Source organism: Sapajus apella, unplaced genomic scaffold, assembly GCF_009761245.1.
Source record: "Sapajus apella isolate SASKATOON/1434 unplaced genomic scaffold, GSC_monkey_1.0 scaffold43, whole genome shotgun sequence".
In the NCBI taxonomy this organism is placed as follows: domain Eukaryota; kingdom Metazoa; phylum Chordata; class Mammalia; order Primates; family Cebidae; genus Sapajus; species Sapajus apella.
In genome coordinates this window covers 13470207-13491560 of record NW_022436983.1, presented here as the reverse complement: position 1 = coordinate 13491560, position 21354 = coordinate 13470207, and the positions used below count along the sequence as shown (strand labels likewise).

Below are 21354 nucleotides of genomic sequence, written 5' to 3'. Positions count from 1 at the left end.
TGTTTGCTGAATGGATGAAACACCACTCCGAGGGCTTTACATATATGATTTTCAGCATCCCTCGGAGGTAGGTACTCTTAGCATTCCTATTTGATAAATGAAAATACCAAGGCTCAGAGAGGTGAGGCAGCTTGCCCATGGACACAGAGCCAGTAAACAATAGGATTAAGAGTAAACCCAAGCAGGACCACAGAGCCATGCGCTTAAACATGAGGCGACACTATCCTTGCATTGAGTTTCTCCCAAGCCGTGTTGCCTCTGTCTGAGCGGCCCCTGCAATCCCCTCTTCTCCCTTCCTGTTGCTGCTGCTTCATTGATCTCCCCTAGACTGTATCTATCATCTCCTACCTGGTCCTTCAACCTCCAGGCTGTTTCCCTTGTGGTCCCCTCTGTCACCACACACAAACACACACACACCCTCCGTTTTCCCTGAGCTTAATGGCTTCCCATTGCTTTTGTCCAAAAGAGTAAGTCAAACGTCTAGAGTGGCACTCAAGACTCTCTCCATTAGGTCTCCATCTCTCTCAGTGCCAGCACCTGCCGCCTCCTACAGGCTCGCCCTCCTCCAGACACGCTCATCCTCTCACCACGCCCTGAACATGTCAGGTTCTTTGTGACCCTTTGCCTCCTCTGCTTTCAAAGGCTTGTTCATCATTCAAGGCTTAGATCCACCTCCTCCAGGAAGCCTTCCCCTTCTCTGACACTCCAGTCCATCAGCATGCTCTCCTTGGGGCTTTCACAGCCTTTGGGCCCTTGTCTATCACACCCCACATCCTGTGGCGCTATAACCACTCATCTGCTTTGGCTCTGTCTTCCCACGGGGTCCGGAAGAGCAGTGACTGCACCTCCTCCTTTGCCTTGTCCCAGCTCCCTGCGCTATGCTCAGTTTGGAGGAGGGGCTTTGAATGGGGGCACCTACCAGGTTCTAGTGCTTTACATGCATCACTAATACTCACACCTACTCCCAGTTTTCAGGTTCAGAGGGAGGTCCAGAACCCAGTATCACACAGCCAGAGAGTGGCCGGGCTGAATGGAAACCAAGCCGGACTCCCAAGCCTGTTCTTTCCCGTGCTCAGGATGCTTCCCAGCTCATGCTGAGCACAGCCGAGAAGGATGGGCAGGGCAGGGCAGGGAGAAAGAGAGTGCTGGGGCCCTGCTGGCTTCAGCCATCACAAGGGAGGTGGAGGGGGGAGGGGCTGTGTCAGGGCTCCTAGGGTCAAGGAGAAGGCCCTTGTGCCCCCCTTGTGGGGGGATATTTGCTTTTCAGAAAGAGACTGGGAAGGCAGGAACCTGCCTGGGGGGTAGTAGTTAGGGGCGCCTAGGTCCCAGTCTCTGGGGAACTGCCTGAGGTTAGAGTCCCTGGGATGGCCACTTCCGGAGTAATTGGCCAGTCACTCTGCTGGGCTCTGCCATTCACATTTTGCACAGTCTTGAGCAAGTTGCTTAACCTCCCTGTGCCTTAACTTCCTCCAGGTCTGAGCTGGGAAGGTTCCATGGGCCTCTGCCTGGCATCTGCCCTAGTAACCCCTGACCTGACTCTGGTCTTATTGCTGAAATCTACCCTTGCCCCTTGCATGCCCAGCACATTGTTGTCCCAGAAACAACATGTTCCTTCCACCTGCAAAGCCATTCTAGAAGCATCTCACCCTCACGTTGGCCCGATCCCTCCCAGATCTTGCTCCACAGAGTTGGTGTCCCCCAGCTGTGTGGGCACAGCTAGGCCTGGGCTAGATGAAGACTGTGAGCCCACCATGCAATTCTGGGCTTGCCACCTGCCCTCTTACCTGGGGCTAGGGGCCCTCATTCCTTTTCTTATCTCCAGCCTCTCTAGGAAGTCCATGCTCTCATAGCCCCTTTAGGAGTCTGTGCTCCAAGGCACCCAACCACAGACAGCACCAATACCCTTATCAAAGTGGGGCCAACTCGGTGGGTTCCCTGGATCTGGTCTGATTGTTCTAACCTTCTAGAATTCTGGGCTTCTCGTATTCTGGTCTCCTTCCTCTTAACCTCCTCACACAGGCCTATAACCAGCCAAGGTGGGTAACAAACCCATGATTGTGAGGCCCACCCTCACCCCATTTGCCCTGTGCTCCAGCCAGTCAAGACCTCTTGCTATGCCTCCAAACAGGGCTGCCTTCTGCTGCTCTTATCTCTTCTGGCGCTGTGGGCTTTGTCAGAAATGCTGTCTCCACTCCTCCCTCCTTACCCATCCTTCAAGGCCAGCTTCAATGTCACCACCTCCATGGAGCCTTCTCGGGGTCCTGCATTGCATAGGACTGCCCCCTGCCACCAGCACAGTCACGCCACTCATGTTATCATCCGTGTGCCGTGTGTCCATTTAACAGACCTATATAGAGGACCCGCTCTGTGCCAGACACTGCTAGGCTGCGCTACCACAGTGGCCAAGATGTACAGGGCCCCTGCCCTCAGGCCTTGTGTCCTGTCCCCCACCCGCCCCAACCAGGAGCAGTCAGCCCCCAGAACTTGAGGCAGGATATTCTGTCTCTGCCCAGTGTCTGGCCCGTAGCTGGTGCTCAACAATCAATGGATGGCATGTGCTCTATTGGTTGAATGTATGAATGAATGAATGAGTGGCCAAATAAATAGAATGAAATGTGTTACATGGTGGATACAGGCCTTGGCTACGGGCTCATCTAAGGAATCTAACAACGGGAGAAATTTATTTCAGCCCAGAGCCCATGAGATTCTATCCTGGAGATAGCTGTAGTGTCCTTTGTGAGGGGGTTGGGGGCTGGGGAAATAGCCAAGGCACAGAATGCCCAGGCTTCTCAGTGCTTGCTGTCCTCAGACTGCCTGAGAGACCTGGAGTCCAGCCAGTGGGGACGTCCTGGACAGTCAGTCCGGAAGGGAGGCTGGGCCCAAGCCACCCACGGTGTCTGGGGCTTCCAGCTAGACTGTGTCTGGGCCTGCTGAAGAAGGGAGAAATAGGCACATCCACATCTGAAAAGATAAATGAGGGCCATCTATCTGGGCTAAGCATCTGAAAAGATTCTTGTTGGATCAGATCAAGGAGGGGGTGGCTTAGCTTACAAAGATGGAAATGGTGCCACACCTGTTCACTGGGGGTACAGTAAGATTCCTGCACTGGAGCCTCTGCCCACTGAGGGTCACTCAGAGATGCACCCCCACATCAATGGGAAAATTGTGCTTATTTACGCAAATTCAGTTTACACCCGCCTTTCCAGGGGCACGTTTGCAAGGCGAGCTCACCCAGCCTAGCTGCCAGCATCCCTGTGGCTCCCTGAAAAGCACTAAGTACATTCTCTATGTGGCTTTGAGACTTGTCCCTGTCTCCAGCACACCACTCCCCGTGTGCTGAGGGGCTCACCGGCCGGTGGCGGGCGCAGAGGGAGGGCTGTTTTGGAATCCAACCATTGCCCCTCTAGAGCTACTGTGTCGCCGTGGGGCTCCTAGGGAGTTGAAGAGTAATCCTGGTACTGTGCCTTCCTGCAAAACCTCGAAGTGGTAAAATGACAGGCTAGGAAGTGAATTTCTGCCCCCGGAGCCTGCCTTTCCTCTTCCTTCTCCAGTGCTCTCTCCTTGGGTGCTTCTTTGAAATTTAGTTTCACCCTCTGTATAGCAGGCAGGTAAAAATGTCGTTTCTTTCTTAGGGTTACTGTGGGGCCTGCAAGAGAGATACTGCCCTAGAAAATGCTCGCCCCAGTTTCTGGTCCCCGGTAGATGTTGGCTGTTGTTTTAATTCCCTTTTCTCTTTGGGTTTTCCTCCTGGCCTCACTCTCCCACTCACTATGACTGCATCTGGGCCCCTGAGCTTTTGGCATTTCCCCATGGTGTCTCTGGCCACCGACAGCCCTCAGACCTGCCACCCAGCCATCCCAGGGTCCCCTGCCTAGGTGTTGGCTAAAGAATACATTCATTGCCTTCGCTTCTGTCTGAGGTCCCAGAGTAGTTTGGGCCAGTCTGTGTGACTGCTTCCGCACACACACAGCCCCCTCTCCACAGAGAGGCTTTGTGGGGTGGCAGAGGGCACTGGATGGGGAGTCAAAGCCCTCCTGGCCTGAGGACCAGCTGCCACCAACTGCAAGTGAGACCCAGACTGAGACCCTGCCGTCACACATACGGCCTGGCCACACCTCCTAGAGCTGCACGGAGCACAGCTGGTGGGGCATCAAGATTGGTGGGGTCTTAAGGGCCTGGGGTAGGTGCCAAAGCTATACTTCCTCCTTGTTATGGTTCTTAGCACATGGAACAGCGCCTAAAACTTTTCAAAAAACACCAGCTAACCCATATTGAGCAATGAGTAGGTGCCAGGTGGTGTTCTAAGTGTTTTTCATGAATTAGTTCTGGTAATCCTCGGGACAATCCTACCAAGTAGGCACGGCTATAATCCTCATTTTGCAGAAGAGGAAACTGAGGCCCAGCGTGGTTACATTTCTTGGTCAAGGTAATACACTCATAAATGGTGGAGCTGGTGGTGAGATTTGGGCTCCACCTTCAGAAATCGACCTCCTAACCACAAAGCTTCATCACCCCTCAATACTTATTTGCTGAATGAACACATGAATGGCCCAGAGAAGGTCCTTCCCATGGGGTCCCTCTGGGCTTTGGGTCCTGGCACCTGTATCTAACAAGAGGTGGTGAGCCTGGAGAATTCATCCCACCCACTCCTCCAAATTGACAGTCCAGGGTCCAATGGCATGTTCCCAGCTGCTCTGAGCGACAACCCACATGGGGACTGAAGGTGTATACCCATTCCTCATGTGCCCTGCCCAGTTTAAGGGGTCTGCATGTCTGGCTGCTTAGTCTCTTCTCAGAGGTGGCACTATTTCCTGAGTGCCAGGGGGATCTTCACACTGAATCCCCATAAAGACCCTATGAAGCAGATCATCCTCACTTTCCAGCAGAGGAAACTAAGACCTAGAGAGATGAAGAAAATCTCAGGGTCACACAATGAGTGGGTGGTGGGCCGGGATTTGAATCTAAGCATCTGGCCTCAGAGCCTAGGTTAGCGGCGCCCCGCTGCTGCCTGCTCCTTTCCAGCCAGGTCCAGGAGTTCAGGCCAAGTCAGTGCATCTGCCAGCCAGTTGCTCTTGCACAGGGCCTGTGACCCCTCCACATTGACTGTGGCAAACCTCCAGGGTCCACCTCTCCCTGGCTCCTGCCCTCTGTGGTGCTTTCTAGGAGTGGGGAGGGAGGGGTAGGAGTGGGGAAAGGAGACAGCATCTTCCCCACATTTTGAGGGGGGATGGTAGATCAATACCTTGGCTCTCTCTCCTACCAAGCCAGCATGCTAGAGACAACTCCCACTTCGAAGACATTTCAACAAGACGCCACTGGAGGCCAGGCGAAGTGACTCACACCTGTAATTCCAGCACTTTGGGAGGCTGAGGTGCGAGGATCACTTAAGATCAGGAGTTTGAGATCAGCCTGGTCGGCATGGTGAAACCCTGTCTCTACTAAAAATACAAAATTAGCTGGGTGTGGTGTCAGGCACCTGTAGTCCCAGCTACTTGGGAGGCTGAGGCACAAGAATCGCTGGAACCTGGGAGACAGAACTTACAGTAAGCTGAGATCGCATCACTGCACTCCAGACTGGGCAACAGAGTGAGACTCTGTCTCAAAAAACAAAACTCGAACACAGGGGACACACAAAGAGGCCTCAAAATGGATCTCACGGGACATCTTGCTGCAGGAAAACCTCGGGCCAAGTTGTTAGTGCTCCTCTTCTTGGATCAGCTGGTGCAGAGCCAGCTGAAGGTTAAGAAGGAAGGGAGAGCGAGTTGGAGAGGCTGCATTTAGGATGCCAAGTTCCCCACCGCCGACCAGGTGTAAGGAATCAGGGTTTTAGGGTTGAGAGGTTCCCGACACTTTGCACAAGCTCTGCCTTTGGGTCGCAGGCACCGTGCTGAGAAAGTTATGTGGATGATCACATGGATCTCTCATGTCCCTGTAAGTGCAATTTTTCTTTCTACAGGTGATCTGAGTGAACATAGGGAAGTTAGCAAACCTGCCCAAGGTCATAAAGCTAGGAAGAGATGGCTCTGGGGACTGAACCCTGGCAGTTTCATTCCAGTGCCTCTGCAGTTACCACTATGCCATAGCAAAATCCACGGTTACAGGAGCCTACATCCACTCTTTGAGAGTCCCAGGTAACACAGGGCGTTGTCAGCAACAGAGATTAACCAGCCAGGGACAAGGAAGCAGAGACAGGAGGCCAGCTGCAGAGTCCCCTGGTCAGCCAACCTGGGCACCAGGAGCTCCTCGGGCTCTAGGAATCAGGCTCAAAGCCGGGCTCTGACCTGTAGCACTGGGTGACACAGGCCAGCTACTTCACCTCCCTGACCTCAGTTTTCTGATCTATAAAAGGGCACAGAAGTAGAGCTCGCTTTACAGCATCAGGATGGTGAGAAAGGACTGTGTGTAAAGTGCCAGGCACAAATGTCTGGCTGACTGTAAAGGTGGGTGGGTGGCTTTGCCCTGTGTGGGGGAAGGTGGGATGTGGGGGCGAAGCTAATCAAGCCCAGACTTCCTGGTAGGCTTGGAAGGAATCTTAGAAATGGAGTATCTTAGAAAAGTCTTCAAGAATTCAAAGGAAAGTGTTAAAAATGATGGAATTGTAAGGAGTGAAGAGGTTCTAGCCCCTGACTAGCTTACCCTTTCAAATCCACCACTGAGGCTGGGCAGGGTGGCTCATGCCTGCAATCCCAGCACTTTGGGAAGCTGACATGGAAGGATTACTTGAGGCCAGGAGTTCAAGACCAGGCTGGGCAACATAGGGGGACCATCTCTATATACATACACAAAAATTAGCTAGGTGTGGAGGCACACCGTAATCCCAGCTTCTTAGGAGGCTGAAGTGGGAGAATTTCCTGAGCCCAGAACTTTCATGTTACAGTGAGATATGATCACACCACTGTGCTCCAGCCTGGGTGACAGAGCAAGACTCTGTCCCCTCCCCCAAAAAAATCCACGACTGAGTCATAAGAGTGATAATAATGAGCCTCCATGCCTCATAGAAAGCAATTTATAGTTAAAGCACTTTCACATCCATGAATTAAATAGAACTCTATGAATAGGAGCAAAATAAGGATTATTATCCCATTTTAAGGATCAGGAGACAGAGGCTCAGAGGGGAAATAACACGAGAGAATTGGAGCTCCCAGGGAAGAGCTTCCTCTGTGAATAGGGGGCCTGCTGCTTTGCTGCGCTGGGGCTGGAGAGTGGCAGAAGCCAATCCTGCTGGCCACCAGGCAATCATATCTGCTGGTCAGCCCTGAATGTTAGTGGTCAGAGAAACGGGCTAAGACCCTCAAAGGGACTCAACCCAAGATGACCTGTCCTTTATAAGTATTCTCCACACCTAGCTGTTTCTTATAAGTATTCTGATAAAGGCTGTGATGCTGCTCTTGAATAATGCTGCATGTGATCTTCGTGCTGTTGTACAGGTCTTCTGGGTTCTCCTCCTCTGGGTGCATGGTAGGCTGCAGGTGCTGGCTTCTTTGAAGGCCTCGATGTGCCTCTGGTTTCAGCCAATGAAATGTGCAGAAGTGACATATGTCACTTCTGGGTGGGAGCTTTCAAAGCCACTATGTGCTTGCCCATGTCATGTTCTCTACCACAGTGATCATGAAGGACTTTGCCCCCAAGGAGCCTCCATGAAAGGCATGACCCACTTTGGACATGCAGCAGGAGCAGGAATTAAAACGTTGCTGATTTTTTGCTGCAGTGTAGACTAATCTAACTTGGTTAGTACAGCCATGAATGTTTGAGTTCTGAGCAAAGGTGATGGTCCCAGGAACAGAATCCATGGTATTGGAAGGGAGTAAGAGGTGGAGGAAGGTGAGATTGGCCAGTGGGTCCTCTAGACTATAAGCTCTAGGAAGCCAGAGATCTTTGTATATTTTGTCGGCAATTTGTATTCCCAGTGCCTTAGAAGAGAATCTGACAATCGGAGGCACTCATTCAATGCTGAATAAACTAATGAATGACCTGAGGTGAGGCAGGCAATGCAGAAGCAAGAAACCTGAAAGGCAATAGTACAGGTTCTGGAAGGACTCCATAGTAATTCATCCGTAAACCACAAGCATTAAACACTGTTCATGAGAGCTCCCCATGTTCACACAAGAATTTGACCAGAAAAATCCCACTCTTAGTAGATCCACTTAAAACAGGGACCAACATTTCATAGGAAAGGGTGAATGAAGAAAAGATTTCAGTTGGGATTTCATTTTGAAAAATGAGATTAAAAATATGAAAATAAAATTTTATATTGGACCAAAATAAGATTATAGTTGCAACCGTGTGCCAAAACTTTCAGTGCTCAAAGGACAAATCAAATATTGATTAGTTTATGGAGGCATGATTTTCCTGAACAAAATTATATGCTAGCATGATACGACATTTTAAAAAAAATGTCATATTTCACTGTCACAGCATAATGATTAAAGTTTCTTATCATGAACTCATTGTTGTCAATATTCTCTTCTGTCATTCTCTGGCCTCGCCGCCAGGTTCTTATTTATCTATGGCCTTGGGTAGGACTAGGAGTCCTCCAACGTCCTCTTTGATTGGCCTCATTAACTCCTGCAACTTTCACATGATGTCATTTTCACTGTGCAATCCTTGGGCTTTGTATGGTCAGCTGCGTATCCCACCTGACAACCACGGAGAAATTGATGGACATAGGTATTGTGCGAAGGTCAGGGATCAACACTGGTTCTGAGCAAGAACAGACATTCATTCAGGGACTACTTTTGTAAGTGGTCAGTCCATTAATGTTTTTCTGTTAGGGTGACCTTTTAAGAAACCTACAGCCTCACATCTGTGGGGTCTCAGATAATAATTAAGCAGACCCCTCCACGGGGCCTGAACAAGGAAGGGGAGATACCATGGCGAGCCAGGTAAACCCATCCCCTACCCTCTAGCCACTCCCTCAATGGCCCCATTCTAGGCTATGTTGGAACCATCACTCCAGCTGCTTGCCCTGGCCCTGGGTCCTGTCTTCTGTGTCCACAATGGCACCCATGGAAGGAACCTCTTGCAGAGAGTCCTGCACCCAGCAGTTTGCTCCTTAGTGTAGTTGCAGGAATAGGGAGAAGGGCTTTGTGCTGAGACACTCTGGGACCCTTGCCCTAAGAAGATTCACAATGCATGATCTAGCAAAGGGTTTTCAGACTGGGGACTAGGATCCCTCCAGACCCCAGTGAAGCTTCAAGAGGTGAGATTTCAGTTTCTCAGGCTTGTTGATTTGTCTTCCTGAGACCTTGATCTGACCACGGTGCTTCCTGCTCTGGGACTCTTTACTGTCCTAACTAAGCCTGACTTATTCGTGTCAAATTCAGCTCCTCCCCACAATCCCCCTTTGCAGCCTGCTCACGTATTTGTCTTCCACTCTGACTCTGTGTTCCAGACTAGAATACAGTATGTGCTCTTCCCCAGACCTCCGTGAGCCTCAACTTCACACCCTTGTTTATGTTCTTCCCTCAACCCAGAGCCCCGTGACCCCATCTTTGTATTTTGAAACCTACTCATCCCACTGGGTCCTTTCAAACCCACCTCCTCCAGGAAGCCTTTCCCCACCTCTTTATCTAGGAGTGATTGCTCCCTCCTCTAGGCCCCTAGGATCCAGTCTCGCTCAGCTAAATCCTGCTGTAACAATCTCCATCCATGGAGCGGTCTTAAGTTCTCTTCTAGAGGGTGGCGCCGCTGTCTGCTCTTGCTAGCTCTTTGAGCTCTCCAAGACTCAGTTTTATCTTCTGTAAAGTAGAGATTAATAAAACCCTATGGGTAAGGCACCAGGTAAGGGAATGACACAAGGCAGGGAAGAAACTAGGTACTACTCTTTGTCTCCCTTTCCCCCACCCCCACGTCTAACTGTTCCTTCTCTGCTATTTTTGCAGGCTCATCCTTGGGGCCGGGACTATAAGCAGGCAAGTGACCAGACACTAGAGACAAAAATTCTTCCAGGTTCAAGCTTGCCCTCCTCTGCTTTAGTGCATAAGCAGTTGACTCAACAAAGATGTGCCTCTGACCCAGCCCTTGCCTCTGTGCCTCAAATCCTAGAGCTCTTCCGTGAGTGCTTTTTCGCATAAGCTTGGGTAATTGATGACCATTTGTCTCCCTACTTGAGACTGCAAGCTTCTTGAGGACAGAGATCCAACACCTAGCCCAGAGCCTGGCATGAAGTGGGCACCCAGTGATCCAATGGTTTTCATTCCTTTCCCTATTTTCACCCTCTTTTATCTGTTCATTCAAACTGACACTGATCAACCAAGACCTCCTGCCCCTCCCAGCCCTGCCGGCACTCACACCCCTGGTCATGTGGAAAACACTTCCCTGCTCCTCTCTATCCATCCATGTAGCTATATCCATCCATTGCTTCCTCCAAGTTCCCACTCCAGCGTGACTTCCTTCAGGAAGCCTGCCTAGCCCCACATAGAACACCCCTGATCCCAATCCCCTCTGCCTAAGGAATCCAGGAACCCAGAAGGTTTCATGGGATGAGAAGACTTGTTCACCCCTGGAGCCCTGGAGTCACACTCAGTCCAGTGACCCCACTGGGCTATTCCCAGTCCCCCCAGGGGTGTCTGTCAGCTTCCTGTTTATGTGATCTTCTTCTTGGCCTAGCTCAAGCCCCTTCCAGGCTGACTGGAGTGAAGATACCCGTGAGACCACAAGAAACCTGTGTCTGCACAGCCTGGTCATTGGTTACTCAACGTTGTGTTGTAGGGAGAACCATCTGGGGTACCGAGAGAAACCCAGGTATTCTGCAGAGGGGCAACTGGCACCTGAAAAGGAGCCCATGCCAGCAGCCTGGAGGAGTGCTGCCCTGAGCCCCTCGGTACCTCTTCCACTGCCCTCCCTTCCTTGGGCTGTCCCTTGTCCCTGTGGAGCTGGCCTCTCACAAGCCAGAACCAGCATTTGCATCAATTGTCTGGTAACAAGAAGCCAGCCAGCCAGGGAAGGCGCTGGCTCAGAGCAGAGCCTGGAGCAAAGCCGCAATGAGGGAGACAGGGGAAGGACAAAGGGGCTTCTTCCCTCTGGTACCAGGAGCCGCCAGGTGAGCAGGGCAGTGGGGATGGCTGAGTGGGTGTCCTTGCCCTTTGGAACAGAATACCGGTGTCATCACCCTGGGTGAGGCTCCCTGTCTTCTACTTCCTCCCCCAGTCAGGACAACTTTACTAACACTCAATGGCCAATGGCTAGAGCACCTTCTGAGAGCTGTGTCTGGCCCCGATCTGGAGCTGGTCTTCACCCCATTTTCTGTGAGATCACGGATTCCCGAGTTTCCTAATCCCTGAAGCCAGGGCTAAGGAGGCTGCTCAGAGCCTGAGCCATTTCCAGGCCAGGAGCCTTGGCCCATCTCAGGCCAGCAAGGCAGTGGCGTCTGCAGGCCACCCACCCGGGCACAGTGACCACCAGCCCTGCTCCATCACCTGGACAGGGCTAGACAGGAAACAACCAAAGTGCTATCCCTGGAGATGGATGCTGGCCAAGGCTGGTGATGAGGGCCCGGCAGCCACACATCAGGCCCTGGGGATCCTGCCCAGCAACCTCTGGGTCAAATTCAACTCACAGTCCTCTGCATGTACACACACATGTGCACACGGACAAATGCATGTGCCTGCACTCTGAAATCCTTGCACAGCAGCAAACACAGGGTGTTCCCCCACATGCACCCACAGTCATATAAATGCATTTATATACACACACCACAGACCCGTGTACCAACTCATGTAGTTCACTCAACACATGTCACTACCGTCCAGGGAATCCCCTTACACACACATGCCCTCATATGCCTCTCAAGAGCATATGCCGTCATGCATCACACACACACATGTACATGTGCTCAGCCCCCACCAGCCAACCCAGCTGACCACAGAGCCTCGTGTCCTCACGGCCTCTTCCCAGGAGCAGGAGGACTGGAGTTCATCTAGATCCTTTTGAGCCTTGTCCAGTCCCCATGACCTGGCTGGGTTTAGACAGGTGAACCCAGGGAACGGGCTGCACCTCAGCAGAGAAGGAGAAGAGCACTCAACTTCCTAAGTCTAAAAAAAAAAGAAGGAAGGAGGAAAGGAAGGACAGGAGGGAAGGAGGAAAGAAAAAGAGACAGAGAGAGAAAGAAAGAGAGGGAAAGAAAAAAGAAAGAAAGACAGAGGGAAAAAGAAAAAAGAGGAAAAAGAGAGAAAAAGCAAAAGCAAAAGAAGGACCCGGAGCAGTGGTAGAGACAGGATGCTGTGGTGCCTGTTGCTCTTCAGAAGGGAGGAGGGAACGGGCCTGGCCCCCGCCCCCAGGCCTCCTGCTGCTGCTGCGGTGCAGTGCGGTGGGCGCATGGGGTGGAACTGTTGGGGCTGCCGCAGATGTTATGGTGGAACTTCCAGCGGAGGCTTGATGCGTTAGCAGACGCCACACTGCGCCCGCTGCTGGGTTCCTCTCCCCTAGCCGCCTCCCTCTGCCTGAGGACCTTTTCTCCTTCTGGAGCCCCCTTACCTTGCAGGATCGCAGGGACGCAGGGCTCAGAAAAGGGTGTGCGCTTGGCCAGTGGCTCTGGGGATGGTCACAAGCCACCGGGCATCCGGAGGGCAGCAGGCGTGAGCCCAGCCGCCGGGGTGGGCACCCTGCAGAGCTCCTGACTGCCCCAGAGCTCTGGAGGACAGACGAGGGATGATGGGGGACTGACCAGGAGGTGGTGGAAACAGGTGGCAGGGATGGAAGGTTGAGAGAGGGAGGAGGGAGGCAGAGACAGAGAAGAGAGAGACAGAGACAGAGAGAGAAGGAAATGCAGAGAGTCACACAGAAAAGAGAGAAACGGACACAGAGAGCAAAGGAGAAAGAGAAGAGGGAGCAGCAGAGCAGGAGAAGTGGGGAGGAAGGGCAACAGAGGAGACAGACAGAGAGAGAGAGAGACAGAGAGAGAGTGAGAGCGCTGGACCTGCAGCAACATGTGGTCGTGTTTCCTTACTTCTTATGCTGAACATCCTGGACCCCTCCCGTGGTGCCTGCAGACAGTGTACACACCCTGACACACATGCCCACAAACACACAAACTCACCACACACACACACTCATGCTTGCCCAGGGCATCCCCCTGCCCGGCCTCTCCTCCTCACTCCAGCGGGGCCAGCCCTTACCTTACCCCAGAAGCAACATGTGTCTGGGCACTCCCTCTCTCCCTCTCTCCACCAGCTTGGTGGCTGCTTCTGCACCCAGCGCTGCTGGAGGTGCGGCCTGGGGCTGGGCTCCAGTGCCCAAGCCCAGCGCCTGCTGCCCTGGCAGCCTGCTTGATCAATGCCCACATTGCGATAGCTGTTTAGGTGGCCTGCAGGAAGCAGAGCCATTTGTTTTGTCAGCGCGTAACCATGACAATCACCCCATGCGCACACCGCTGGTGCTGCTTCCCCACCCCTCGCCCTTCCCTCCCCCTTCTCGGGAGCACTGGAGAAGGTTGGAGGCCACTTCGCAGCCTTAGCTAATTCCTGCTGGGGCTGAAGAAAGGGGCCTGGCCAGTGATAACAGTCCTGTGGGCAGCTCCTCCCTGGGGAGAGGGCTGCCTCCAGGGTACTGCAGCACTGTTCAGAGCCTGCCTGGGCCAGGGGTACCTTCTTCCCAAAAGCTGACCCCTCTACACCTCCCTGCCCCCCAGCAAGTTTATTTTTGAGCACGTGTTACAAGCTGCCAATCCATTCTCCCTCATGAGGCCACAGTGCAGCGAACAGATGGCATTGGTGACTGTGGTCATGCGCAGGTCCTCTCCCTGGGCCTATGGCCATGCCTGTTCAGCCTTAGAGTCCCAAGCCATCCCTTGCTGCCCCTGGCCATGCCAAAGCCACACGGGAAATTGCTAGGATTCTAGGTGCAGCTCCTGGAGGCATCAGAGTGGAGGTCTGGCCTCTGGAGATACAAAGTTGGATAACCCAGAGAGCCAGGGACTTGTCGTGGTCACGGGAGCCAAGTGGCCGGCCGGGTTAGGGCTGTAAAAGCTAAATTCAGAGCCAATTGTTAAAGAGTTCACTGTTGAAAGATTCTGCAGAGGTACAGGATGGAGCAAATGATCACACATCTCATTTAAGCCTTATAAAAAGCCCGAGAAGAGGGCCTTTCTTCCAGGTTTATGGAGAAACTGTGACTCCGAGAGGCAGAGTGACTTGCTGAAGGTACACAGCCAGGAAATCACAGAGCAGGGATTCAGACTCACAGTGATCCCAACACTGGAAACTCCACCGCGTCTTACCTTTTACAGCTGTCATCACGTGCTGGGCACCGCACACGTGGCCTGGAAGAAGTGCATCTCCCTCGTTCTGTACCAAACACTGGGAGGTGGATGCTATGCTATGTTCATTTCAAAAATGAGCTCAGAGAGGTGATGTGACTTTCCTAAGGCCACACAGGACGTGGAAGAGCCAAAGCTGGAACCAAGGTCTGTCTGATGCCACCTCTGCACCCTACCTCCTTCTCCACACATGAGGCTTCATCTGGGTCAGATGGTCCGGCCCTTTTCTGGACTCTGCCTAAGGAGTGTGGAACCTGAGGATGGGTTGGGGTAGTGGGTGGATGCAATGGGAAAAGAGAGCACAGGTATCATGTGGAGCGCAGAACCCCCTGCTGGGGTGACAGATGACATGTGATCTTGGCCAGAAGTCCACGAACCAGTGATTCCCCTTTATGGAGTCACACCTCAGGGTTCCAGAATTGTTTCAAGTCCCCCCAGAACTTCACAAAACAGGCTACCTGAAGTCCCAGGACTTCCCCCTCTATGAAGGGGTCGGAGAGCTGAAAGGGCAGCCCCAGCAAAAGAACCTTAGAGAACATTCTAGAGGGGGAATTGAGGGGGACTCCTGGGCAGAGGGAATAGCGCAGGTGAGAAGAAGGCAAACTAGACATGGGCAAAGGAACTCCTCAGGCTTGGCTGTTTTGCCTGGATTACCCCTGAATGCCTGCTGGGGTGTTGGATCAGCCCTCAGAGAGAAGCAGAACCTCTGTCACAGGCTGAGGAGAAAATTCCAGGCTGGGCAATGGAAAGGTGCCTTTGTTATCCAAGGACTAACCAAGGATGAGACAGAGTTTACCTTCAGTCCAAAACTTACACTCGCTCACCTTGAGCCCGGCCTTGGAGCCTGTGGTTGGGGAAAGGGATGATGAGTAAGACACAGATTTCCAGGAACCTGGCACACAGCTTCCCCACCAGATTTGTCCCACTCGACAGTTCCCTGAAGTCTTTCTGTGTGCCTCATTCTATTTAACCCTCATAATCATGCAGTGCAGCAGGCATCATCAGCCCTGCCCCATAGCTGGTGGGGGTCTGAGCCTGAGCAGTGAAGTGACTGGCTTGTAGTTACAGCCAAGCAATGGCAGAGCTGGGATTCAAACTCACTTCTCCATGACTTTCAAGTCTAGTACCGTTGCAACAATGCCACATGACCTCATGCCTCTTAGAGTGGCTATGAGCCACTTTTCAGCTCAGAGAGTTCTTGTTCTTTGGAGACAGGGGACCAGGGCTTGGGGACATAGCCACTTAGAAGGCTAACCCCCACTACCCTCACAACCCCCAGGCTCCCAAAGTCTAATTCTCAGGCCCCCATGAAGTTCAAGATCCCTGTCTCCCAGTGAATATGGGACCAGAAGTCTGTATCCACGAGTCATCCTTTTGAGTCAACCATCCCAAGCCTGGAGTTTACATTTTAGAACCAAAATCTCTGGAAGAACAATGTCAGCCTGGTTGAGTGGATACAAGAGGACATGAGAGGTGGCAGGAGACAGAGGACCTGGATGTGAATGGGGTAGGTGGAGAAAGCTGTGAGCTGCCTCTTCTTGAAGGGTTCAAGATTTTCTTACCCCATTGTATCAGTTTTCTGGGGCTCCCAGAACAAGTGACCACAGATTGGGTGGATCAAAGCAACAGGCATTTATTCTCTCATATTTCTGGGGGCTAGAAGTCTGAAATCAAGGTGCCAGTGGGGCCGCAACCCCTCTGAAAGCTTCTCAGAAGAACCATTCCTTGCTTCCTCATAGTTTCTGGCAATCCTTGTCACCCTGTGGCTTGTAGCTACATCCCTCCAATTTCTGCCTACATTTTCACATGGCCATCTTCCCTGGGTGTGTCTCTGTGTCTGTCTCCAAATCTCCTTTCCTTTCTCTTATGAAGACACAGGATTAGGGCCCACCCTAACCCCGTATGACTGCTTCTCAGCTTGATCGCATCTGTAAAGACCCTACTTTCAAGTAAGGTCACATTCACAGGTACCTCGGTTAAGACTTAAACATATCTTACACCATGAAATACTATGCAGCCATAAAAAGGAATGAGATCATGTCCTTTGCAGGGACATGAGTGAAACTGGAAGCCGTCATCCTCAGCAAACGAACACAGGAACAGAAAACCAAACATCGCATGTTCTCACTCATAAGTGGGAGTTGAACAATGAGAACACATGGACACAGGGAGGGGAACATCACACTCTGGGGCCTGTGGTGGGAGTGGGAGCGAAGGGAGGGAGAGCATCAGGACAAATAGCTAATGCATGCAGGTGCAGCAAATGACCCTGGCATATGTATACCTATGTAACAAACCTGCATGTTCTGCACATGTATCCCAGAATTTAAAGTAAAAAAAAAAAAGACTTGAACATATCTTCTAGGGGGACACAATTCAATCCACAATCCCCATTCAGAGGAAATAAAGGACACAGGACAGGCATGATTCCAAGAGGCCAGCCTGCTGAATTTCTAGAAATTTGGAAAGGCCAGGAAGGCAAGTAGCAGCATAATACAGACTCTGGCACCAACCAGCTTGAGTTCCAACCCTGGCCCTATCATTTTTGAGCCATGTGCCCTTGGGAAAATTACTTAACTTCTCTGTGCCTCAGTCTCCCCTCTGTAAAATAATGGTGGCTTGAAGCACTGTTATGATCATTAAGTGAGTTAATATTTGCAAAGGGCTTAGTAAGCACCATACAAATGTTTGTTAAAATACATATAATGTTAATAAACATGCAGTGTTCCCTAGGTGGATATTACTGTGTTATAGGAGTGAAACTGAGATCCAGAAAGGGGAGATGACTTCCCCCAGGTCACCTGGTCAGGCTAGCCAGAGTACAGGCCATTTCTGCCTCCTTCCTCCAGGATTGCCCTCTGGAGAGGTTAAATCTCCTTCCTGCTTGTTCTGCAGTTGGAGAATGCAAGGTGGCTGGTCCGGAATGGCAGCAAGAGAAGAGAGGTGGGTGCAGAGGGGGAGAAGGAATACGGAGGACAGAAGCAGTAGATTCCTCCCGCCCGCAAACACACACCTCTTTTCCCACCCAGCCCTCTGTTTACAAGATTGGAAGCAATTGTGCGGCTGTGTCTGCCCACATGGAGGAAAACAAATCTCTGGAGTGTGTAATCAACACAGTCTGGATAAGAAAGAAAAGCTCGTCCTTCAGCGATGCAGCCTGGGGGGCCAGAGCAGGGCTGTCAGAGAGACCAGGGAACGTCTCAATGGGGCTGTCCCCTAGGTGGGGCCTAGGGGTGGCTCTTTCCTCAGAACATCCTGAGCAGGGTAGCCAGGCTGCATAGGCATTGCATCTGAGAGGACCCTGCCTCAGGCTTAATTCCTGAAGGGGTTGGACTCAGCCAGGCATGGCTGTGGGATATGAAGAGGACCAGACTCAAGTTTTGGAAGCAGTTGGGCTGATATCACATTCTTGGCAAACAAACAAACAAACCCTCATGAACTCCGTTTCTTTCCACTCTCCTGTTCCAATCTCTTACCTGATCCAGGAAATTGCATGAATTGCCCTAGGTCTTCACCCCTCCCTGTCTCCATGCCCGTTGCTATGTGATTTGGCAGTGCTTCCTCTAAAAACGTGGAATGTCGCTCCCAACCCTTCACCTTGGGTTCAGCCTCATAACTTAGCCAATGCAATATTAGTGGGAATTATATAATTAAAGACTGATACAGGGCTTGCCTGATTGGGCTTATTCTCTTGGAACTCTGCCCAGATGCCATAAGAAAAACATGCCCAGATTGACCCACTGGTCCCAGGAGGAGGCTAAGAGATACACAGAACGGGACCAAACCACCCCAATCAAGCCCAGCTGAAATCAGCCAACTGCAGATGGGTAAGCAAGTCCAGCACAGCTCAGCAGAGCCACCCTGCAGAGCCTAGCCAAGATCAACCCATTCTTAGCTAATCTAGAGATATGTAACCATAAATGATTGCTGTTTTAAGTCACTTAGTTTGGAGTGGTTTGGTATGCAGCATTTTCTGGCTATAGCTAACTGATATTCCACTGTATTAGTCTGTTTTCATGCTGCTGATAAAGACATACCCAAGACTGGGAAATTTATAAAAGAAAGAGGTGTAATTGGACTAGCCATTCCACGTGGCTGGGAAAGCCTCAAAATCATGGTGGAAGGCAAGGAGGAGAAAGTCACATCTTACATGGATGGCAGCAAGCAAAAAGAGCTTGTGCAGAAAAGCTCCCCCTTATCATAACCATGAGATCTTGTGAGATTTACTCACTATCCACGAAAACAGCATGGAAAAGACCTGCCCCCATGATTCAATTACCTCCCACTGGGTCCCTCCTACAACATGTGGGAATTCAAGATAGATTTGGGTGGGGACACAGCCAAGCCATATCAATCACTTCTTGCAGATTTCACCTTCCTGATGTCTTTTGGGTAGGTCCTTCTCTCCACTCCCCTGGCATCAGTTCCAACTTCCTAACAGCTTCCTACCTGGTCTCCCTGTCTCCAGTCTCATAGATTCCAGTCCATTCCCCATGCTGTAGCCAGATCTTTGTAATATCTGATGACATTGGACCCCATCTATTAATCCCCTTTCTGAGCCTGCCCTGAAGTCCTTCACTGACTCTCCCATGGCCTTCCATAAAAAGTTCCACTTGTTAGCATAACATTCAAGAAGGCTTATGATCTGTCTTGATGACTGGCTCTGCTCCTACCCAGTTTCTTATGGACTCTTCACTCCAGCCATATGGAGCTACTTGTGGTTCCCTGGACCTGGGGTTGTCTCATATCTCTGAGATTTTACCCATGTCGATCCCTCCATCTAGAAGACACCTTGCCCCTTCCCCATCTGGCTCTCTTCTATTTGTCCTGGAAAAAAGAGCTGAAGCATCTCCTCCAGGAAGCAGAACCATCCTGTCAGATTACCTGACTTAGGGGCCACAGTGTCCCATGCCCAGCACAGGGCCCCCCACACAGTAGGTGCTCAACTAATACATTAGATGAAGAAGTGAATGAGACCTCAAAGGCAGCATCATGTCTCATGTACACCTGTATTCATGACATCTGTTGCTGATCTTGACACGTAGTGGGGCTTCGTAATTATTTGTCGAATCAGTGAAAGAACACATGACCCCATTATCTCAGTACCCCCAAAGAGTCATGGCAAGCTACTCCTCCTCCCCAGAGAATATGGCAGTGGCAGGGGGTGGGGAAGCCTTGGCACCTGACATAGCTGGGAAGAAGGTGAGAGAGAGATCGTGGCATGCCAGGGGGCAGGGCGGTGGGAGCCATCAATAAGAGGTGCGTTTTCTGTAGGGAATTTGAAAACAATTCAATTGACTAAAAGTCAGTTTTTATTTTATTATCACCTTGTGGTGTTATGTTAAAACAATGCACTGAGAAAATAATCCTCCTCACTGACCACGCCCAGGGCCTATCCCTTAATGCCCCAGTACAGGGAGAATACACTCCCTTCTATCTCTGATGCTGAGTCTATCTCAGTAGAGGATAGCCTTGGAAAGGCAGGACAGCTGAGAATCTGTAAAGGGTATGCCAACAATCTCAGCGTACCCAGCCTAGGTTACAAAAGCTTGGTGTAATGCTGTCTAGCTTGGTTTGAATGCCAGGAAGCCACAGGCAAGCTCACAGGGCACGTAGCCAGAAGGTGGCAGAGGCAGGATTTGTGCCCTGGTCTCTGTGCTACCAAAGCTTGCACCACGCATCTTCCAGGTCCTGTCTGTAGCTGGCCCTCCAGCTTGGTCTCCTCCTGGCCTCTGCCAGCCCCTTTGGGCTTTGGTGAAGGCTCAGCATTTGCTGAGAAGGGAGGAGTCAGGCTGGAGCCTGCCCTCATCACCTTTGGTGGCAAGAGCCTTAGGAAAGAGGTCCTCCCTGGCCTGGGGGACCAGTCTTCAATCAGAGGTACCCGGCATTCACCTAAATAATGACACCCACTCCTGGAACCCCGGGGGGGTCAAACATGAGTCCTTGTTCCATCACTGGCTATTTGTGGGGACCATTTGTCCTTTCTGAGGCTTGATTCTCTTATCTTTAGGATGGGGATGGGAGTTCCTGTCTCCCCCTTGATGAATGGCAGCCATGGCCACCAGGATGCTTTCTCCAGCTCTGCTGCCACCACCTCTACCAAACTGCCCTCATTTCCCTCTGGAACAACTGCAACAGCCTCTTGCCCCCTGCTTCCCCTCAGGCACCCCCCAGGTGTTCTCTATGCAACAGCCAGAGTGAGCCTTACAAAGCGTCAAATTCAATCTTATGACACCTTGATTAAAGTGGTCAATGTCTTCCCATTGCTCTTGGATGAAGACACAATTTCTTTTCACCTCTGGTCCCTGCAGATGGCTCCTCTTTCATTCCATCCACTCTGCACCCTCCAGAAACACCGGATCCCTTTCAGGCTCTCATCAGCTCTGGGCTATCTAAGTTTTGCCTGAGCTGTTCCCTTTACCTAGAATGTTCTTTCCTCCTCCCTTCAATGAAAGCCCTGAGTTTCTCAGGTGTCAGCTCAAGCATCACTTCTCTAGGGGACCTTCAAGGTCAAATCCCCCAATCTTGGTTCTCATGCCCTGAGTACCCGTCCTCTGTGGATTGTGTAGCACTTATCACAGCTGCAATTTAGCATTTTTGCTATGGAACAACCTGATGAATGTCTTTCTCCTCTGCTGCAATGCAAACTCAATGAAGGCCAACGCCTTCACTCTTTTGGCCACTTGGTGCCTGCACCAGGTAGGCACTCAGAGAATATTTGTTGAACAACTTAGTAGGTGAAATGAAATGAAATGAAATCATTGATGGAAAAGACCTTTATCCAGAATAAAAGGTACTCTTTTGGAGTTATCGTTATACCCACTTAGCAGGTGAGAAAACTAAAGATCAGAAAAGTTAAGGAACTTACCTGTCTCCTGGCTTAGTGGCAGAGCCAGAGCTGGAACACAGACATAGGTCCTGGCACACAGAGGGGCTTGACCCCTGCTGCCTGAGCTGAAGTGGGTTCTGCCTCTGACTTCAGCACCCTGCACCCTGCACCCTGCTGTGTCTCCCGGAGGCGGGCTGCCTGGAGTGTCCAGATGGCTGCTGGCAGAGGTCGGTACTGGCTGGAGATGACTGCTCTGTCATCAGGTGCCTGT

General features: G+C 51.4%; 1 protein-coding gene across 4 annotated transcripts in view; it reads right to left on the bottom strand.

Moving 5' to 3' along the window:
• VWA5B1 (von Willebrand factor A domain containing 5B1) overlaps positions 1 to 13354 on the bottom strand; it is a 66541-nt gene extending 53187 nt beyond the window's left edge. For 2 of the 4 annotated variants that reach the window (XM_032300664.1, XM_032300667.1), the window contains exon 1: positions 13121 to 13354. In XM_032300664.1, coding sequence (XP_032156555.1) covers positions 13121 to 13322 — 202 coding nt within the window. In that variant the 5' untranslated portion in view covers positions 13323 to 13354. Of the gene's footprint in view, positions 1 to 12474 lie in introns of all 4 variants that reach the window. The other 2 variants (XM_032300666.1, XM_032300665.1) reach the window with 2 other exon arrangements.
• Positions 13355 to 21354: the final 8000 nt, after the last annotated feature.